This window comes from Gymnogyps californianus, chromosome 3, assembly GCF_018139145.2.
Source record: "Gymnogyps californianus isolate 813 chromosome 3, ASM1813914v2, whole genome shotgun sequence".
NCBI lineage: Eukaryota > Metazoa > Chordata > Aves > Accipitriformes > Cathartidae > Gymnogyps > Gymnogyps californianus.
In genome coordinates, this window is record NC_059473.1 from 46,600,442 (window position 1) to 46,618,365 (window position 17,924).

Below are 17,924 nucleotides of genomic sequence, written 5' to 3' on the forward strand. Positions count from 1 at the left end.
TTTCCTGAGTGTGCTGATGGTGTACCTTATTTTTCTTATACTTGCTCAGTATTCGTCACATGCTGGCAAATAACAGAGCAACATGATTTTTGTTTTGAGTGAAATGGTCTTATGCCTGGAGGATAAGCTAGGAAAATTAAGTGTTAGGGAATCTTCATTTCATGTGACTGCTTCCATAAACTTCTTTTGCTGCTTAACTGTTTCACATCAATGAGACTTAATATGTAGCTAGAATTGATGTACTAAGGAATACAGAAATAGTAAAATGGATTTGAATATTTTACACTGTATTGAAAAAGTTTACCATACAAGGAGGACAACTTCTGATCAGATAGTTTCACAACACGTTTTACTCTTCTTCTATTAATCCTAATGTCTGGCTTACAAATTTGTCTTAACCAAACATTTGAAATACTGTGAGGTCTTGAAGAAAGAACTAACCAAGGTAAGCTTTCCTTTAAGCATCTGGAAACTTCCATCCCCAATAATGTGTGAGGTATGATTTTTGTTTTACAGTCTTAGACTCCTGGTACAGTATAAGCTGTTTGACATTCATGGCTTTTTTCCTGTAGCCTTTGGCCTACCTTGTCTTAGCTGTTCTCTGGAGAGGGGAAACAAGACTCTGGTTATGTATGTATGCTTTTTTGGCAAAACCTTTACTTTGTGTATGAATTGGGAAATAAATCCTAAAAAGTTGAAGCTGAAGAGCCTGGCTTATTTAACTTGGTTTCTGGCAGATCTTTCCAAGTATTTTTTTTTCCCCTTAACAGAACTCTCAGCAAATATTGTTACTGGGATTATAGGTCAGCCAATTTTGCACCTTCCAACTACTATTCTGATTTCCTGTTTTTGAATGTTTATGTATTCTGGGCCAAACCCTATACATTTCCTCTAAGACCTTCCTTTCCCAGTGGCCCTAAGTAGCTATTTGAGTATTAAGGGAAGTGTCACAGGTTGAAAGGGAGAGATACCAGAAGCTGGAAGGGTTGAAGCTAGAAGTAAGATTAAGTGTAAAGTGGAGCAGGTCAGGGCTTTTTTCATTTCATCTGTTGATTAGTAGTCTCTTATGGCTTGATTTAACAGGCAGGAAAATCGTTACTGCATAGTAGTACAAGAGTCTCGAATCAAACATCGAAGACTACACAGACAGAATTATGCACTCTTAAATCACTATTTTGATTATTTTCAATTCGTGTAGGCAAACTTTTGAATCCTTATAGCAAAGAAGCTTGGAATTCATATTTCTGCAGATTCTTTGCACTGTTTTAAAGCAAAGTGATCAGATTTTAGGAGGGCTTTGGTTCAAAACTTCCTTGCTTTTCCACTGAGGTTAGGAGACCTGTAGTTTAGGTTTCAGCGTTATGCAGCGTGGTATCTCTCAGAACTTCTGGGAATTAAGGAATTGTTTATTATCTTTATCTTTAAAATGGCTTTATATAAAGATTAAACTGTTGGGTTTTTTACCTTCTGTACGTCTATTCTTTGTCATTTGGTGACTTTTTATATGCTGCAAAAGTCTATTTATTGTTTTGTGAAAATAGTGATGTTAGCTCTTGTAGTTAGAAAGACTGACCCTGAACTGTCTGCATGGATAACTAAAGTAAAACTGTATAACCAGTTCTCTGTAATGATAGGAGTTTCAGCAGTTACTCAAACAGCTCTTTTTGTTAGTTAATGCAGATCTGGAATCTCTTAATGCCTGTAAGTCAAAATAATCATATTTATATCAAGTATCCTACTGCGTTTAAGCTGTATTGAGTCAGTAAGAGCGAGTGCAAGCTATTTCGGGGATTTTGTATCCCTCTATTCCTAGTCTTTGTTGCCTGCCGCTTGGTTGCGTGCAGATTTGTCTGCTATGCTTTTTTTCTCTTGTGTCTCACTTCGAGCTGCTCTTACTGTTATCTGACTCTTCCCTAATAGATCTGATTCATATTGCACACGGTTGACAGGGCCTTCTGCTGGAGCCAGAGCCAGGCTTTGCCTCCTTCCTGGCTCCTGAAGCCAAATTCACTTGTTCTTATATTCTGTGGGCTGTCGCTGCTTTTCAGTAAATTTAGCCCTATGAAGTGGTCTCCTTTCTTTCTTCTCAAATTTACTCTATGCTTTCTGGACTAGTGTTGGATTTGCTGGTTTTAAAGTCTTGGAAAATGGTAAATGATACATTTTAAATTATTTATATCAAGCTCTACTTGGATGGAAACTGGAATGGAATAAAATGTACCAAGCTAGCACTATTTTTTAAATACAGCTACTTATTATAGAGCAAAAAAAAAAAAATCAAAATGTGCTTGCTATTTAAAATCAAGGAGCTTCTTATTAAAAATAATAGCAATGAATTGCACTGTTTTTGTTGATTGTCTTCTCCAAGACTTCAGAGTTGGGAAATACCTGGGCCAAAAAGAAGCAGCTTCACTGGATTTTGCCTTTTTCTTGTTTCTACTCAGCTTCTCAGGCTCAGAGCAGCCTGTAAAATAAGCACTTCTTGTCAAAACCAAGTTTAGCACTGCAGCATACCCTGGTTCCAGATTCTTAGCTGATTCAGTGATTTTTTTTTTTTTTTTTTTTTTGGGGGGGGGGTGGGCTCTATTTGCCTCTGGTAGCAAACTCTGCAGTTCATTTACTGTTGAGTTTAAAAGATTAATTTATTGTCGTGTTAGATCTCAGTACAAGTAAACACACACTTGCTTGAATTTGAAGTTGCAAACTTGCTTAATTTAAGTTTGAAATAATGTAGTTGTGTTTTCTTATACTCGTTCCACCTGGTAAAGTCATTGAAACTCAGGAAACTACAGAGCCAGCTAACTCCCCAGAAGAAATTAAATCAAACATCCTCCTATTTGTGTACCCCAGGGAAGCATACAACAGAAACAGTACCTATTACTGGAAAAGGTTTTGTTAAACCACTTCGAACTTCAAAATTTACTTGATAAATTGTCAGAAAGGCAAGCCTTTCAGCAGCAGTAAGGCTGGACAGCATACTTAGCTTTGGATCAGCCTTTCATCTTCCAGCAATTAACTGGAGCCATTAGCACTTGTAACCATGTGGGCAGCCCATGTTACATGTTGTAGTTCATGAAGAACACAACCTGTTTAAGAAGAATGCTTGCAACAGCATCACCTGTACCACTGATGTGATGCCCTCATGACCTCTGTGTTTTAGCTACTCTTTCCACTGGATGGAAGGCAACTGGAGGAGTGGATGGGAGTGGCAGTCCTGAAGGAGGCATAGCATTAAAATCCATTGGAAGTTGGAGTCTTTGAAAGTTGAAAGTCCTATATAAGTGCATTTTAAGTGTAGATTATATTTTGTAAAACGCACTAAAATCTTTATTTTTAGACTGGAAAAGCAGTGACGTGACATGTCCTGTATTTCAGAAAATATTCAACATATGTTCCAGATTGAAGCTATATTATAAATTAGAAGCAAGGGTGATAATATAGTTTAGTTACCAAGGAGGTTGCAAAAGCTTTGGGAAATGCTAAGGAAGAGAGTTATACTGGGAGATGATCTTGTGATCTCTGTTCTTTCTTCCAGTTTCCTGAGTCAAGCCGCTCTTGCGTCTTGTATAGTTTTGTTGCAAGTGAGGTTTGGTGTAACCTTTGTAAATAACTATGTATTGGGTTATTTGTAGTGTGGTAGCTGGCTGAGGTGTAAACTTATTTTCAAAGTAAGTTCCTAGAAATATTTTGAAGAACGAACTTGAAAGACTAAGAAAAACTCTTGGCAGTCTGTGGGCTACCAATAGCAACCGGAAAGTTTCCTTTTTAGAGTTCTTTTAGTAATTGGAATTTGAAAATCTGTATTTTTCCCTCCAGTTATTTTCCTATAGTTTACCCTCTGATCTGCTTCACCAAGTGTCTATTAAATGTTCTGCAGTCTGTTTTTTTTTTTAACTCTCTAGTTCTGGCTTCTTTGTGTGTATGTACATGTTTTAACTTCTTTAGGATGGTAACTCAGATGTAAAAATAGTTGCTTAGTATTAACTGGCTAGCTCTTAAACTAGTAGTCCAAAAGTATGGGCACTTTTCTCCTACTCTGTGACTTCACTTGGATGTTGGAAGTTTCTTGAAGTTCCTTTCTTTTGTAGATGAGCTCCTGAGATGATCCTGAGAATAGAGAATTTTTAATCAAGTTGGTGGTATTTGTCGGGTTAAACAGACAATTATTTTGTTTAATGATGGAAAGTGTTCTTTCAATATCAGAATCTTCTAGCAGAAGTTAACGCACCATAGTTAGGCATGCCTTATGGATAGAAAGCTGTAAATGAGGCGTGCCTTAGTTTGCATGCTGTGCATGTTGAGAGACAGAGCAAAGGCAAACTTTGAAACACTGGGCAACCTCTGACTCTTGTTAATAGCTGTTAAGAGTAGTAGTCCCTCTATGCATATCAGCTTAGTTTAGGATATGCCTGAGCTATAATATTTGTCTAAAAGCTGAGCTTGAATGGAGTGACATCTCTGCAACCTGCTACTTACTGAACTTAATTGAAAATACCTCAAAAACTTTGTATGTTAATTATGAAAACAACTAATATTAACTCGTCTCATCTGTAATAAACAGTGGCCCCAAAAGACAGCTTTTGCTTTGTATCTTTTTTTTATGCCAACGGCATGCTGTGTTCACCACAACACGCTTGCAGGAGATTCTCGTACACATCCATGTTAAAACAAGAATGTCTGTATTGCACTAGAACTTGAGCTCTGATTTTGAGTTAAAGGTGCTATAAATTTGCTGTAGGTAGCATAGGTTTGGCTGTCAATAGGCAAAAAAGTAAATGTTCAACCAGAGGTAAGAACTGATAGTTTCAAGACATTTGGTAAATATCATACCGTTGTTTCACACCTGAAGATGATGAAAGTCCTGAAACTTCGTTCCTGGTGGCTGGATGCTAATCTGCCTTTCTGTGTTAGTGCCACAACCAGTCACATAATAACACAGTCCTTGTTAAACAGGAATTAATCTGTGAATCAGGTCTGATTGTAAAGGAGGTTGCAGTTATGTCATATTGGAGAGTGATCTAGTGCTCTGCCTACATGAAATGCTGTTTTTTGAGAATAATCTTGTCTTGTACTTCTAAAAGGCCTGTTCCTCAAATGGTTTGATTGTAACTGACTGTGTTTTTACTTAGGTAATGAGACAATAAATTAAATTAGAATGTCTTTGAAGTCTGGACTAGATCTTAAAAAATAAATGTTACTTGAATAACTTTATAGCCGGATCATCTGCCATATTAGTGCCTGTTGATATGTGGAGTTTTTTTTTTTTTTAAATGGAAATTGTGGTAGTTGGGGTTAAAAAAAACAACAAACAAAATGGACAAGATGAAGCATGGTCTGGTGATTACTTGCATAAACTGAGATCTGTAAAATTGTTGAATTTTATATTAATTCGCAGAGTGTTCTAGAGGAGTTTAATATGCAAAAGTGACATGTTACACTGTTAACAATACTGTTGAGGTTTAATTACTTTCTTGCAAAATTAAAAACTGGGCTATTTCATCAGTTATGTTTGGATAGCTGAATGCTGTTCTTTAAATTGTGAAGATTAAATTGGGTATTTTCCTGTTTTTCTATTGTAGGAAAAGTTCGGTGGCAAGACTTTGATCAAGATGCTTATGTTGGCGCTACCGTGGTGCGATCTGGTCAGGACCCATATGCCCGCAATAAGTTCAATCAGGTAGAAAGTGACAAACTGCGAATGGACCGAAGCATTCCTGACACTAGGCATGATCAGTAAGTGCCAAACTGAGCCATGTTTGACTGGGATTAACTTGTTTGTATTTATGGCTTTTGAGCAGCAGGTGGTTTTTCTAAAGCAGGAGCTCTCCAGCTTTCAAAATGACAGGAACAGTAAACTGTGGTGCGATACTTAAACAGTGAGTTAAAGAACAATGAATCTTACTCAAGTTTTTCTGTTTCCATGACTTCCATCAGTGTGTATTCTATATCCAAACTGGTGCTGTATTTCAGTCTCTTTTTGTTCCTGTTTATCTGATGGCTTTTCTTGGTTTCTACATTTGTAAGTCTCTTTTGCTGTGAGGATGATCAAACAGTGGAGCAGGTTGCCCAGAGAGGGTGTGAAGTCCCCAGGCTTAGGGGTATTCAAAGCCCAATGCACAGCCTGCGGTAGGTGGCCCTGCTTTGAGCAGAGAGTTTGGACTAAAAGATTTCCAGGGGCCCCTTCCCATCTCAGTTGCTCTGTGCTTCTGTTCTTCTAAATATGTGACGATTGTCAGTTCCAGACCTAAGGAAATCCATTTATGCACACCTTGGTGAACATAGGACAGAGTTACACTAGAGATGCTTAAAAACTTTTGCTATGTCAGGCTGCTTGTGCAGATTCAGGTAATAGTAAACTTCAGGGTAAGGAAAAATACTACTTTCTTGTGGGTAGAGAAGACTTTCATTTAAAAAATGACTTGCACTAATCTTGTTTAAACAGAATTGATTAATATTAAAACAACAGTTGCTCATTAGGACTTCCATAACTTAAAGAAAAATTTAAAAAGCGGGTTGAACTTGGTTTTAAAAACTAGGCAAGCATGGCGTTAAAGCATAAAATTAGCCAACTGTGTATAGTTAATTTGCCTAATGAATTCTGCAGTTAGGATGAAAGTACATTCACAGCTTTGTAGGTAGAAGAAGCTAGAGGAGACAGCAGAGGGAGAGAGAAGAGGAAGGAGCCTGTTTTTTCTCCATAAAGGTCTTTAATCAGGAATGGCATAGCAAAGGAAATTTGTATAAAAACTCAGACACTTACTGTGTCATTTTTAAATCCCTTGTATAATAGCATGGGTTTAGGTTCCTTTAAGCAGATGATTTGTAGCTAGAGTAAAGCAAGTCTTGTACAATTTGCCATTAATTGAACGGGAAAGTAGGAAGAATCTGGTGTTTCACTTGTTGCCATGAAAGCAGTGAAAAGCACGAAGCCCATGGTATACTGAGGAGTTTAACATGACTTTTGAATTTGCTTCATCACATATACTTTTTTTTTCCACAAGAAATGAGTTCTAACTTTTTAGACCAGGTATTCTTTTCCCACAAGAGCCAAGCTCAGCCACCAACTTCTAGAAGCTTCTATGATTTAGATATGCTGAATTTGGAATTTTTCTAGATATTTAATAACCTCTGAGGGAGGGGTCTAATAGTCAAATGCTCTCCTTTGAGAAGAACTTAAATAAGAGAGATGACAGGAGACAAATTATATTACAGTGGCTATGTTTGTTTTAACTGTCAGTGTTGTGATTATATGCTGACCTGCCTGGGTTTTTTCACTAAATGGAGCTGGAAAAGAACCCTGCAATGGAGAGAGAGAGAGAGAAATGATTCTGGGGAAAGGCTGTATCTGTGCTGTGATTATTACTTAGACTTTGCCATGGAGCAGATTTAAGTGCCCATCAGTCTGTAAATGGTCATCTTTTTAAAGGAAAAAACCAACCAACCAAAAAAACCCCAAACCAAACTGAAGCAATCGTTCCTGCAAATTGTCCATGATGCTTTCCCTGCCATGTTGCAATTAATCTTCCTTCATTTTGGCAAGGACATTCACTGCAGAAGCTGAAGAAGTCATATGAAATATTTGTTTGAGAACTGTCCAATGGAAAGAGCAATAGCCATAGGAAGAATATGTTACAGATTTGAGCACGTGACACTTGGAAGCATGATATTTCCAATAAACTTGGAGGCAACTGGGTTAAGATTAAGATCTCTTAGGGAGCTGCTACAATCTTTTTCTTTAAGAAAAGAAACCTGGATGAGGAAATGCTTGTTTCTGCTTCAACAACTTTTTCTTAATTGTATTGATGTGTCTAAGAGGCTGTTTGACTTCAAAATAACTACATAATAATACTGTTTAATTGCTGAAATTGTCTAGGCTGTTTAGAAGCAGTTTATCAGGATTCTACATTAGATGTGTAAATGTGTTCGTAATTATGCATCTCTTTTTATACTACATTGTTTAGTCTTTTCTGCATCAGACAAACTTTTGCTAGCATCAGGTTAAGACCAAAGTTTTCTACTTGCTTTTTGTGAAAGCCTGCCAGTGGTACTAGAAAACACTTTGGTTCACCTGTTTAAGCTGCTTGCCTTTATTTTAAGCAAAAGGGAGAAGTGAGAAACAGGCAGATACAACATAAGAAAGGAAGCAGAGAGGAGGTCTGAGCAGGAATGCGGATTCTCATTCCAGCTGATGCCCACAACTGCCACTTCCAACAGCTTTGAGAAACCTCTGGGTTTCCTTCTGTTGCAGTCTGTTTACGACGTGTAACTGAGAGCTATCCCTGTCATGATAAATTTTGGAGATCCAGAAAGTGAGTGTCACAGTCGTAACAGGAAACTTCCAGAGCTGTCCTCCTGTCAGTGTAAAACAGTCTCCCAAGTGGGATGAAGGGTGGAATACTCCATGGTTTTTGTGGACTAATGTCCACCATGCTTACTTTGGACCAGTGGTTTCTGATCATGTCTCTTACCTGATGTGTTGGCATGATTCTTGAGTATTACTGGTAAGTACTTTAGCTGGACTAAACAGTGTTTTCTTTCTCATTCGGCAACTATTAGAAGCTTCTGACCTCAAACTCAAGTTTTATTCTTAAGTAGAGAACAAACAAACTTTCCTGTCTCTTTGGTACCCAGATATCTGTTAAGGTGAATGTTCTCCTTGCACTGGTTAAAGTGGACATTTCTGTCAAAAAATGGTTCCAACAAACCACAGAGATTTCAGAAAATTTGTTAATGATGTGAACTAGTCCAGTGACTCAAATTTCTGGGGGAAAGAATGTACTTTTCATGTTCTAATTGATTTTAATGACCTATGCTAAACATTGAAGGTCTAGATTGACATTTTCAGTTCAAGTTATATTTTATCCAAGTGTATTTTCTCACTCTGCATGTAAACTTAAGTGCTGTAACTTGAGGAAAGTAAGTCTAATCCCTGTGCCAAAAGTGATAACATTGTTTCTTTGGTTTGAGTTTTAACTGTGGCAGTATTGACACAGTAGAATAGGAGGAGGACTGCTACTGAGTCAGTTAAAGCAGGGATTTTTGAAGAACTGAGAGCAGAAATACTCAGTGAAACATTCCTCCAGTTTTATTTGGAAGTCTAAAAATCTTAATTTCTCCCTCAGAAATATGCAATAGTGCTCTTCTCTTGAGTTTTCTTAAAATTGAGAGGCTTCATTGCCTTGAGTAATTCCACCCTAAGATGTGCTCTGGCTCAAGTGCTCTCTTCTGCAAAAAAATCAGTATAAGTTTAATATGACTTTTTAAATTATTCTAATGTAGGTGCTTCATGTGAGAACTGCATGCACAGTAGGCTTGTCCTCTGTGGGCAATTTGAAAGTTAGCAGAAAAAAAGAATATCTTTTTGGCACCATAGGCTTTGGTGTATAATAGCTGAGTGTCTTGTCGCTGTCTGGATGAATTGCCAGAAGCTCACAACGGAGAAGGTCTTAATTCTTTACCTTCCAGGAAGGCATACATGTTTGTGATTTATTGCTTCAACGCTGGGCGCTAGTGACGAAGCCACCTTGTATGCCCACCGTTTGAGAAACAAAGTTAGATAAGGCCTTGCTAATCTGACACAGCAATTGTAGGGTTGGCATGGGCTTTGTTTTTCTTCAGAACAAGTGAGGTCACCATGGCACAAAAGGTTGCGTGGTTTATGATGCATGTTGCAGATGTTTTATCAGGTGTGGAGAGGCCTTTTATATAGGCAGAGGCCTAGTTTTGGAAGTTTAGGTAGCAATGTAACTTAATCTGTCTTCCCTTAAAAGCTAGTTTGATTAATACTGCACGGAGTACAGAATTACTTGCTGAATTTGCTACACGTGTATGCTAGCTGGGTTTATCCCCTCTGAAGACAACTAGGCCTGTTAAAACTCTACCCCTAATATTAAATAAAGGATATGTGAAGGAATACATCACTCAGGTATGTTACCACATGAATGGTGATCAGTATCGAGACCTGTCAGACTGTAATGCTTTCAGCATAAACTCAATATACAGTGTTTTCTAGTACTGTTAGTTTATAATACAATGAGAGTAGTGTCTTTTTTAGATTTATTGTCAGTGGATTTAAACAGCTTAACTTTATGTAGTCCTGCAGGAATTATTTTGGTATTTGCTTCTTTTTGCTTATTATATTAATTTCAGGATACTAGAAGTGATGAAAAATGAGTTGACATAGATGGAATATGTCATTATCTTTATGGTTTGGAAGGATGTGGTTCTGTGTTTAGTTGGCTCAACATCATCACAGCTAGCTTAGTTTTTCAAACTCGAAATGTTACAATCCTTACAACTTCTCATTAGAATAGAAAACTGTTTTTATCTATGAGCAGGACCAGGATGCTACAGGAGCTTTAAAAATAAAGGGAGAAGTGGACACGTGCCATTCTAAAGAAGAGACATATGGTAGCCTGTGAACCTGTGCATTTTCATTGAAAACATACTCATTTGCTTAGATTTATGGAAGGCTTTTAATGTAAAATAAGCGCTCTGGTTTCATACTCAGTTGCGTGAAAGGTATTTACAACATACTGCAATGATGATAGTCCGGTGACTTCTCTGAACCTGCCTATGTCTGACACTGACTTCTTAGTCTGTTGTGTACTAAGACAACTACCAAAAGTGGCAGAAGAGGAGTTGATTATAATCTTACCTGTAAACAAGATATTTCATTCTTCCTAGGTAGATGTAGTGTGTACATGAGTTTAACAGATAACTGCTTCATGATGAAGGCTGTCTGCTAAGCCTGGGATGTAAATATTATGTTTAAATGACAGGGTATTATGTCTTTCAGGTGTCAACGGAAGCAATGGCGAATAGATTTGCCAGCCACTAGTGTGGTGATCACGTTTCATAATGAGGCAAGATCTGCTTTACTTCGAACTGTTGTCAGGTATACCTAAGAGACCTTGATTCCCCCCACCAAAGGCCATTCATTTGTGTCAGATAATGGGTTATGATAAGGAAGAGAAGTAACAACCCGTTATGCTTTTCTGAACCATTTGCAGGAGGAAAGTTGGGCCTTAATTTCATTGATGCCTCCAGTTCTTACGTCCTGAAATAGCAGCATTAAACAAACAAAATCGCTCCCCTTAACTAGAAATGCATGAAAGTGTGGAACCAATTACTAGAAGGTGTTTGGAGATTGGCTGTATAACTAGTTTCAAGAAAAACTCAGGGAAGATGGATTCTCAGGGGATATTTGACCTAAAGCTATCTGCAAGACTTCCATGTTACAAGTTGTCTATCGACTCATTTGTGGAGGCTGGAATTTTAGGGGGAATGATTCTACGTGTGCCTGTCTTCACAAATGCTTTCTGTAAGAATAAGCCAATAGCTGTTGTTGAAGATGGGATCCTTGGCTAGGTTCTACTGTGGCTTAACAAAGTAACTGCTTTTATGACATTATTATGGAAAATTAAGACTGCTTAGTATTGAATACTTTTTTTGGGGGGGTCTGTTTCAGTGTCCTTAAAAAAAGCCCATCGCATCTTATTAAGGAAATCATACTGGTGGATGACTACAGTAATGATTGTAAGTACTTTTACAGGGCCTTAACTTTATTTTGTTTATCCTGGTAAGACTTTCTGTAGGTGCTAGTAGGTGACTCTGTTAAGAATAGCTCACATGAATAGGAGTTTGCAGAGACTGATCCAAAACCAGTTCTTAATTCTTTCGTCTCTGTCATTGTGGAAATGTGAATAGTTCTGATAAATACTTCAGGTATATTTTATTACTTCCTGCTAGCTGAAGGAGCAGAGTGTATAATTGAAAACAGCCTTTACATAGTATGTTATCTGACGTAAAAATAAAACCCATGGTGCTTGCACCAAATATTTTTGTAGCACTGCTTTAAATGAATGCTGGTCTCCATCAGTCTCTTGGAAAAATTCTTACTGAATCTAAAATAAGTCAAGGTTTTATAAGTACTAGGGTATCACAATACAAACTTGAACAATTGAAATGGACCTCTGAGTAACATTTCTTAAAGGAAGTTAATGTCTATATTTGCATTGTTAGTTTACAGCTAGTTTAGGATAGGTTTAAGCCTTAATGTTGGTTAAAAAGTGAACTTTCTTATATGCAAAGAAAACAGTTTATTCAAGCCTATTAAAGTGTTTTTTCTTATGCAATTTAGAAACTGTCTAAAGTAAGCAAAGAGAATATCATTAAATAAAAATATTTTAAGAGTGTAAAATTAAATTAGCTTTAAATAACGTAATGAGGGTAGTAATTTCTTAGCCTGGTAACTTTTCTTTATTTCTGGTGAGACTAGGTTTTTTTTTTTAAGCATATGTCTTATATTTAACTATTTATGACCATAAACATTTTCCACTACAAAGCTTTTGTTTTTCTTTGAAGACAGCCTGTCTTATGGTATACAGTGTTGGATATCAAACTGGTTCTCATCCCTTGATTTTTTTTTTAATTTTTTTTTTTTTATTAAAGCTGAGGATGGTGCTCTCTTGGGAAAAATTGAAAAAGTGCGGGTTCTTCGAAATGATCGCAGAGAAGGTAGGCTTAATCTGGGGGAAGGAAGATACAAATTCCACTGTGCTGCCTTATCTGTTAATCATCATCAAGTCTTTTAAAGGAGCGTTCTGCTGTACATTCCATATTGGAGGGGGGATTTTCACTTTATAAATCAACTTACTAGTGGAAGGAATAAAAACAAACACATTTGTGCAAGTAAAAACAGTAATTCTGATTAATATTGTTATGTGCGCAGTTGCCCATTGTTGCCTTTCACCAACTTGAGAAATTGCCTTTTGCCCTCAACCTCTCCTTTCTGTTACTGTACTGACTCCTCAGTTAAGCTGCTCCTGTTGTACGTAAGGTCTCACTGTAAACTGTATGAATGTTGGAAACGATCCAGCTTAAAAATAGCCCTCTTTTTTTGCTGGTTGCCTTACTAGAGATCATTTTAAGGATCCAGTTGATGGACAGCACGGCAAACAGTTTGTTTGGCAGACTTGAGAGGGTTTGAGCAGCCAGGAGGGCCGGGACCACGTATGCCAGTTTTGCTGAAGCCAGTGTGCCATGTAACAAACTTGTCTTATATCTTTGTTTTCTTCTTTGTTGCTTTGTAAATTATGGTCTCATATCACTGAGCCCTTCAGTCAGCAGCTTCCTGGCTGTGGAGCTTAAAGAATTAGATACAGGCAACTGTTATTTTACAGCTGTTTGAAATAATAACTGAGAGTTGATGGTTGAAATAGCTGACTGAGTTAGCAGATATGTGCTTGTTTATTTTTATAGGCGCTGAATCTTCTAGGCTGCCAGCCTGGCCTGGGGAGCAGCTAGAATCATTAGATTGTCAGAAACTGGAAATGACACCATAAAACCTGTGTTATACCATAATTACTTGTTGCAAACTGATGGCCTCTTAGTGTTTAAATATTTTGTTTGGGATATATTTGTGAACAAAGGCTTGTTAGGAAAGCAGGCCTCTTATGACTTGCCATGGTTGCAGGGTTCTGAGTAAGTTGATATCATTCCTCTGATCAGTATAGCACTTAAAGATGGAGATAATAGTAATGGAAAAATGGAATGAAGTAACACTTTTTTGATTTTTACTTTTTAGTAATTATAAGCATTAACTTTATCCTGCATATACAGATGAACTGAATTTTCATTCATACTTAAAAATTTGCATCAGTATATCTGAAAATGAAATATGAGTTGACAAATCTTTTACTATGTCAGAAAAGAACAGCTATTCGCAAATTGAAGGCACAGTACTGCCTTACTTGGTGTTTTTGTGAGATTAGGATTAAATTATTACCTATGGGATCTACTGTACTGTTTATAAAGTTTTGCCTAGGTATGCGCATGTGCAACCAGGTGATAATTTTTTAAATTAAAATATTTTAAGATTTCATTTGATTGCTGGCTTGTTATGTTGATACTCACTCTGCTTTTCATTTTCAAGTGTAGGCTGATACTGATATCTCAGACACATACAAATTAGAATTTAAGAGGATCAGTAAAATCAACCAGTGTGTAAGACTCTAAGAGTAACACATTAGTATGAACAACAGAGGAAAGCAGTGTGTTTTAAAATAAAAATTAAAATAAAGGGATAGTGTCTGTGGAAGGGATGACATTGACTGCCTTGCTTTCAGAAATATGTGATAGTAGCTTTTGGTCTCATCTATAGGACCAGAGTTTGTCATGGGAACAGATGTGTTTTGGAGGCCATGGTAGTCTGTGAATAAATGTTCAGGGGAACCTTCTCAACTCTGTTGTAAGGCTGTGTGTGATTGTAGAAGACTCAGAGACCCAAGCAGTCATCTCAGATTTAGGGCAAAAAAAATGGAAATTAGAAACATTGTTGTCTGTTTTCTATGGAAGTAGAGCAAGGCAGTAGGTTCTATAAGAATGTAAGTTAGAAATAGTAAGCTCTGGAAGGGAGGAATTGCAACAGTAAGACAAACATAGCCAGAGTGCTTGAGGAATGGTTTGATGTGGAAAAACTGAACAGAACAGGTTCAAAGGTTGGAATGAGGGAGACAGTATAAAAACGATGAGGTATAGTTAGCTGCCAATGTGCAACAGATAAGGTGTAGAAAGTAGTGTTGGAGAGCATCAGCACAGCACATATCTACAGCAGTGAAGTGCTCACATTTGTGGTAAGAGATAGTACGAGGATCTTGATGAGGCTGTTTATTGCTGAATGTTGGACAGACCAAACAAGCTTTTCCTCTTAAGCATCTTGTATTCTGTTTGGTAGAGTCATATTTTGCAGGTTTATTTTGTAAAGGGAATGGAAGGAAATGGGGTTGACTTGTTTACAATGTTCCAGTTAGGGGAGAAAAAAAACCCCCAAAAGAGAACAGACTTGGTGGGGAACAATGTAGAAAGAAAAAGGAAAAAAAAGTAGTAATTACTTGGCTTTGGTCTTGAGTGATAATGAAATCAATGAATTTTGAATAGTAATAGAGAAAAGTAGGGATGAAATTTGCAAAGGAATGAGAGGAAGCTTGCTGTTTTCTGCATTGGAGTAAATGATGGGATGTTCTGAGGTATATGTGTAAATATAGCAAGGGATTTTAAGGAGTGGTGAGGTCATCCAATGAACAAATATTAAAAGGTAAGGAAGGAAAGGAACAGGGTAAATCAGTAAGGGGATCTATGTAATTGAGGCGTAGAGAAGAAAATAACCTTTTGGCTTTACCAGAAATTTCTTCCTAAAGAAATCTTTTCAAGATAAGATTTTTTTAAAAAACCACAAAACAAAACCAAAAAAACCCCACCAAATCACAAAACAAGAGAGTTGCAAGAAACATAGGGGAAAGACAGTTGAAAGGGGCGGGGGGAAGGCTCTCAGACATCAATTAATGATGCATGGTTATTTCTGGAAGAAGTTGGTAGAATAATGGACAGACTGTGGTGAGAACTAGGATGGGGAGGGGGCAGCAAAAAGCTGAGAAGGGTAAGTTAATGCTGGTGCTTTCCTCAGTTCTATCATAGAACTGTATGAAAGGTGTTTGTTTTCAGGAGCGATCTTGAGTAACGTTTATCAGTATAATTACCATTTACTGTAATGCAGACCCAGCTGTACTTGTGTATCACTTTTTTGAAAAGGTACTTTAATTCTTCTACTTAAATCAGATTGAAACCTGTAGACTAGGGTGCAGTAGGTTGGAAGCTTGCAGGCTGTTTGGTATGAAGTCATTTCACTGAATTGTTAACTAGCATCTCATTTTGATAATGGAACTTGTGTGTTTGTCCTGTCTGAGTTAGAGCAATTTAATTCATGACTAATTTGGAATGTAATAGTTTCTCACTGCTGTTGATTGTTTTCCTCAGTAAGTACTTAAACTTTTTATCTTTACTTCTCAGGCTTGATGCGCTCCCGTGTCAGAGGGGCAGATGCAGCACAAGCAAAAGTGCTGACCTTCCTGGATAGTCACTGTGAATGCAATGAACACTGGCTGGAACCGCTTTTGGAAAGAGTAGCTGAGGTTAGTAAAGAGTTCTTCTAAAGTAATTTCCTGAAGGAGTAGCTTTTAAATTTTAAAGTCATCTGGTTTATACTACATTAATTTTATGCTTTTTTCTAAGGAAGCTTTTTCTCTGAAGTGAGATGATGGAAATGATTGGAGTGTTCAGTGATTAAAAACCCACTTTTTGTTCATTTAATGTGTGAACACAGGAACATAAAATGTGAATATTTATTTTTATCGTTACAAGCAATTCAAATATATACTTCTTTGGTTCTTTAGGGACCTCCTCAGTAAGTGTGGAAAATCTTTGGAGCATAGTATAGTTCTCCTCAACCAATATCATCTCAATGTAATTCAGTTTACCTGAGTATTTATGCCTCATTAAGATTCAGTGTGAAATCAGAGAGAGGTTGAGCTGTGAAACCAAAATTCTCATGGAAATTAGCAGGGACTGTGGGCGCTCAGCTTCTATGAAAATGATGCTTAGTCTGTGTACTGGAAAAGCAATTGAGAGGATTGAGAGTGAAAGTATACTGTTTTCTCCAGGGGTTGGTTATACTTGTTAACTTGCGCTGGAGGAACTCAGTTGAAGTGGAAAGTGAATCAAGTGTGATCCCAAAAAGCACTGGGGAACACTCAAGATGACAGGGTGTTTCTTGTTTCTTAATTTCATTCCCTTTCTGGTAAACTGTCCTTCTTGGAAAGGCTTTCTTTCAAAATGCTCCTGGTCAAAATGGTTTTGCTAAGCTACCCTCTCTTGTTAATGCCCAGTTCTTTGCTTATCCTCCCTACACTTCCCTTTGCATGTCCCCCAAAAAGGGGGGGGGAAGGAAGTAAGCCCAATATACTCAGTATGCCAATGGAGAAGCTATCAATTGGTGACTGATTTTCCATATTCTGTTTGGTTCTATGATGGTTTACTGTGTATTCCAGAAATACTGTAAGTTGCCTAAGACATATCAGCAGTTAAAATCCTATTTTGGAGTAGAAATAACTTTAATCAGCTCAAACCTGGACACTATCAAAGTACCCAGAGCCTACAAAGCCCTTGAGCGTGAGTAACATAGTACTTCCTTCTATTTTTGTGCCCATGTAAAGTGTTGCAGCCTCAGAAGGACTGGGGAATTTCTCTGTAATTATTAACTAGGAAAATAAACTTGAAGGCATTAAATATATCTCAGAAGGAAGTGGAGAATGCTTGCAGCTAATGCACTAGTGGATTCTAGGATGTGGGAATTGTTTTCAAGTCTTTTTGTGTAAATTATTTGAAGCATCTACCTGTTCAAGAAATCAGAAGAGAAATGGTCATTTTGGTCAACAAAACCCTGCTTTTAGTAAGACAGCTATTTTGCCATTTACCCTTTTTCTTGTCTGTGACTTTTTTCAGGGCATACTTATTTAGCTTTCTGAAACTGATATGAGATATGAAAAAGTGTTAACTTTTCATCATAACAGAATGTAAAACCTTTTATTAAATTGCTGACAATCTTGTGAAGATCCAGCATTACATGTGGTATACTTGGTGGGAGAAACTGGTTGCATATTTTGCTTTGTGCAGCAGCTACTTCTTAGCAGCATATGAATTATTAGATCCTTCAAAACTTGCTCCTCAATTGTCACCATGATACACACTAATCATGTGTACCATTGAATAGTTTTCAGCTGTATGAATACAGTTTTCCATTCTTAAAAGCTTGGTGTACTGTTAAATAAATAATTGATGTGGAATTCCAGTTTACTTTCATCTGGGAAGATTCCCAACCAACAGGTGTGGGGTTTGATAAAACAGCTTCTAAGCTTTCTGCTTGTTCAAATAATTAAGGCATGGATAGTGTTTATGTATAGGATATGATAATTCTTTGTTATTTTAAATGGATTGATTTTGCTCACAGTGCAGATGGTATGTTAATTGATGTTAATCGGCAGCATTTTCTTGATAGTCTCAGTGACAAGAAGCTGAATAGACGTGAA

At 37.3% G+C, this 17,924-nt stretch overlaps 1 protein-coding gene across 1 annotated transcript in view; it reads left to right on the top strand.

The window, feature by feature from the left end:
- GALNT2 (polypeptide N-acetylgalactosaminyltransferase 2) overlaps positions 1-17,924 on the top strand; it is a 100,941-nt gene that overhangs the window by 57,224 nt on the left and 25,793 nt on the right. The window contains exons 3-7 of the mRNA XM_050893655.1: positions 5,580-5,733; positions 10,799-10,897; positions 11,471-11,538; positions 12,454-12,519; positions 15,850-15,971. Of these exons, the coding sequence (XP_050749612.1) occupies positions 5,580-5,733; positions 10,799-10,897; positions 11,471-11,538; positions 12,454-12,519; positions 15,850-15,971 (509 nt within the window). The remainder of the gene's footprint in view (positions 1-5,579; positions 5,734-10,798; positions 10,898-11,470; positions 11,539-12,453; positions 12,520-15,849; positions 15,972-17,924) is intronic.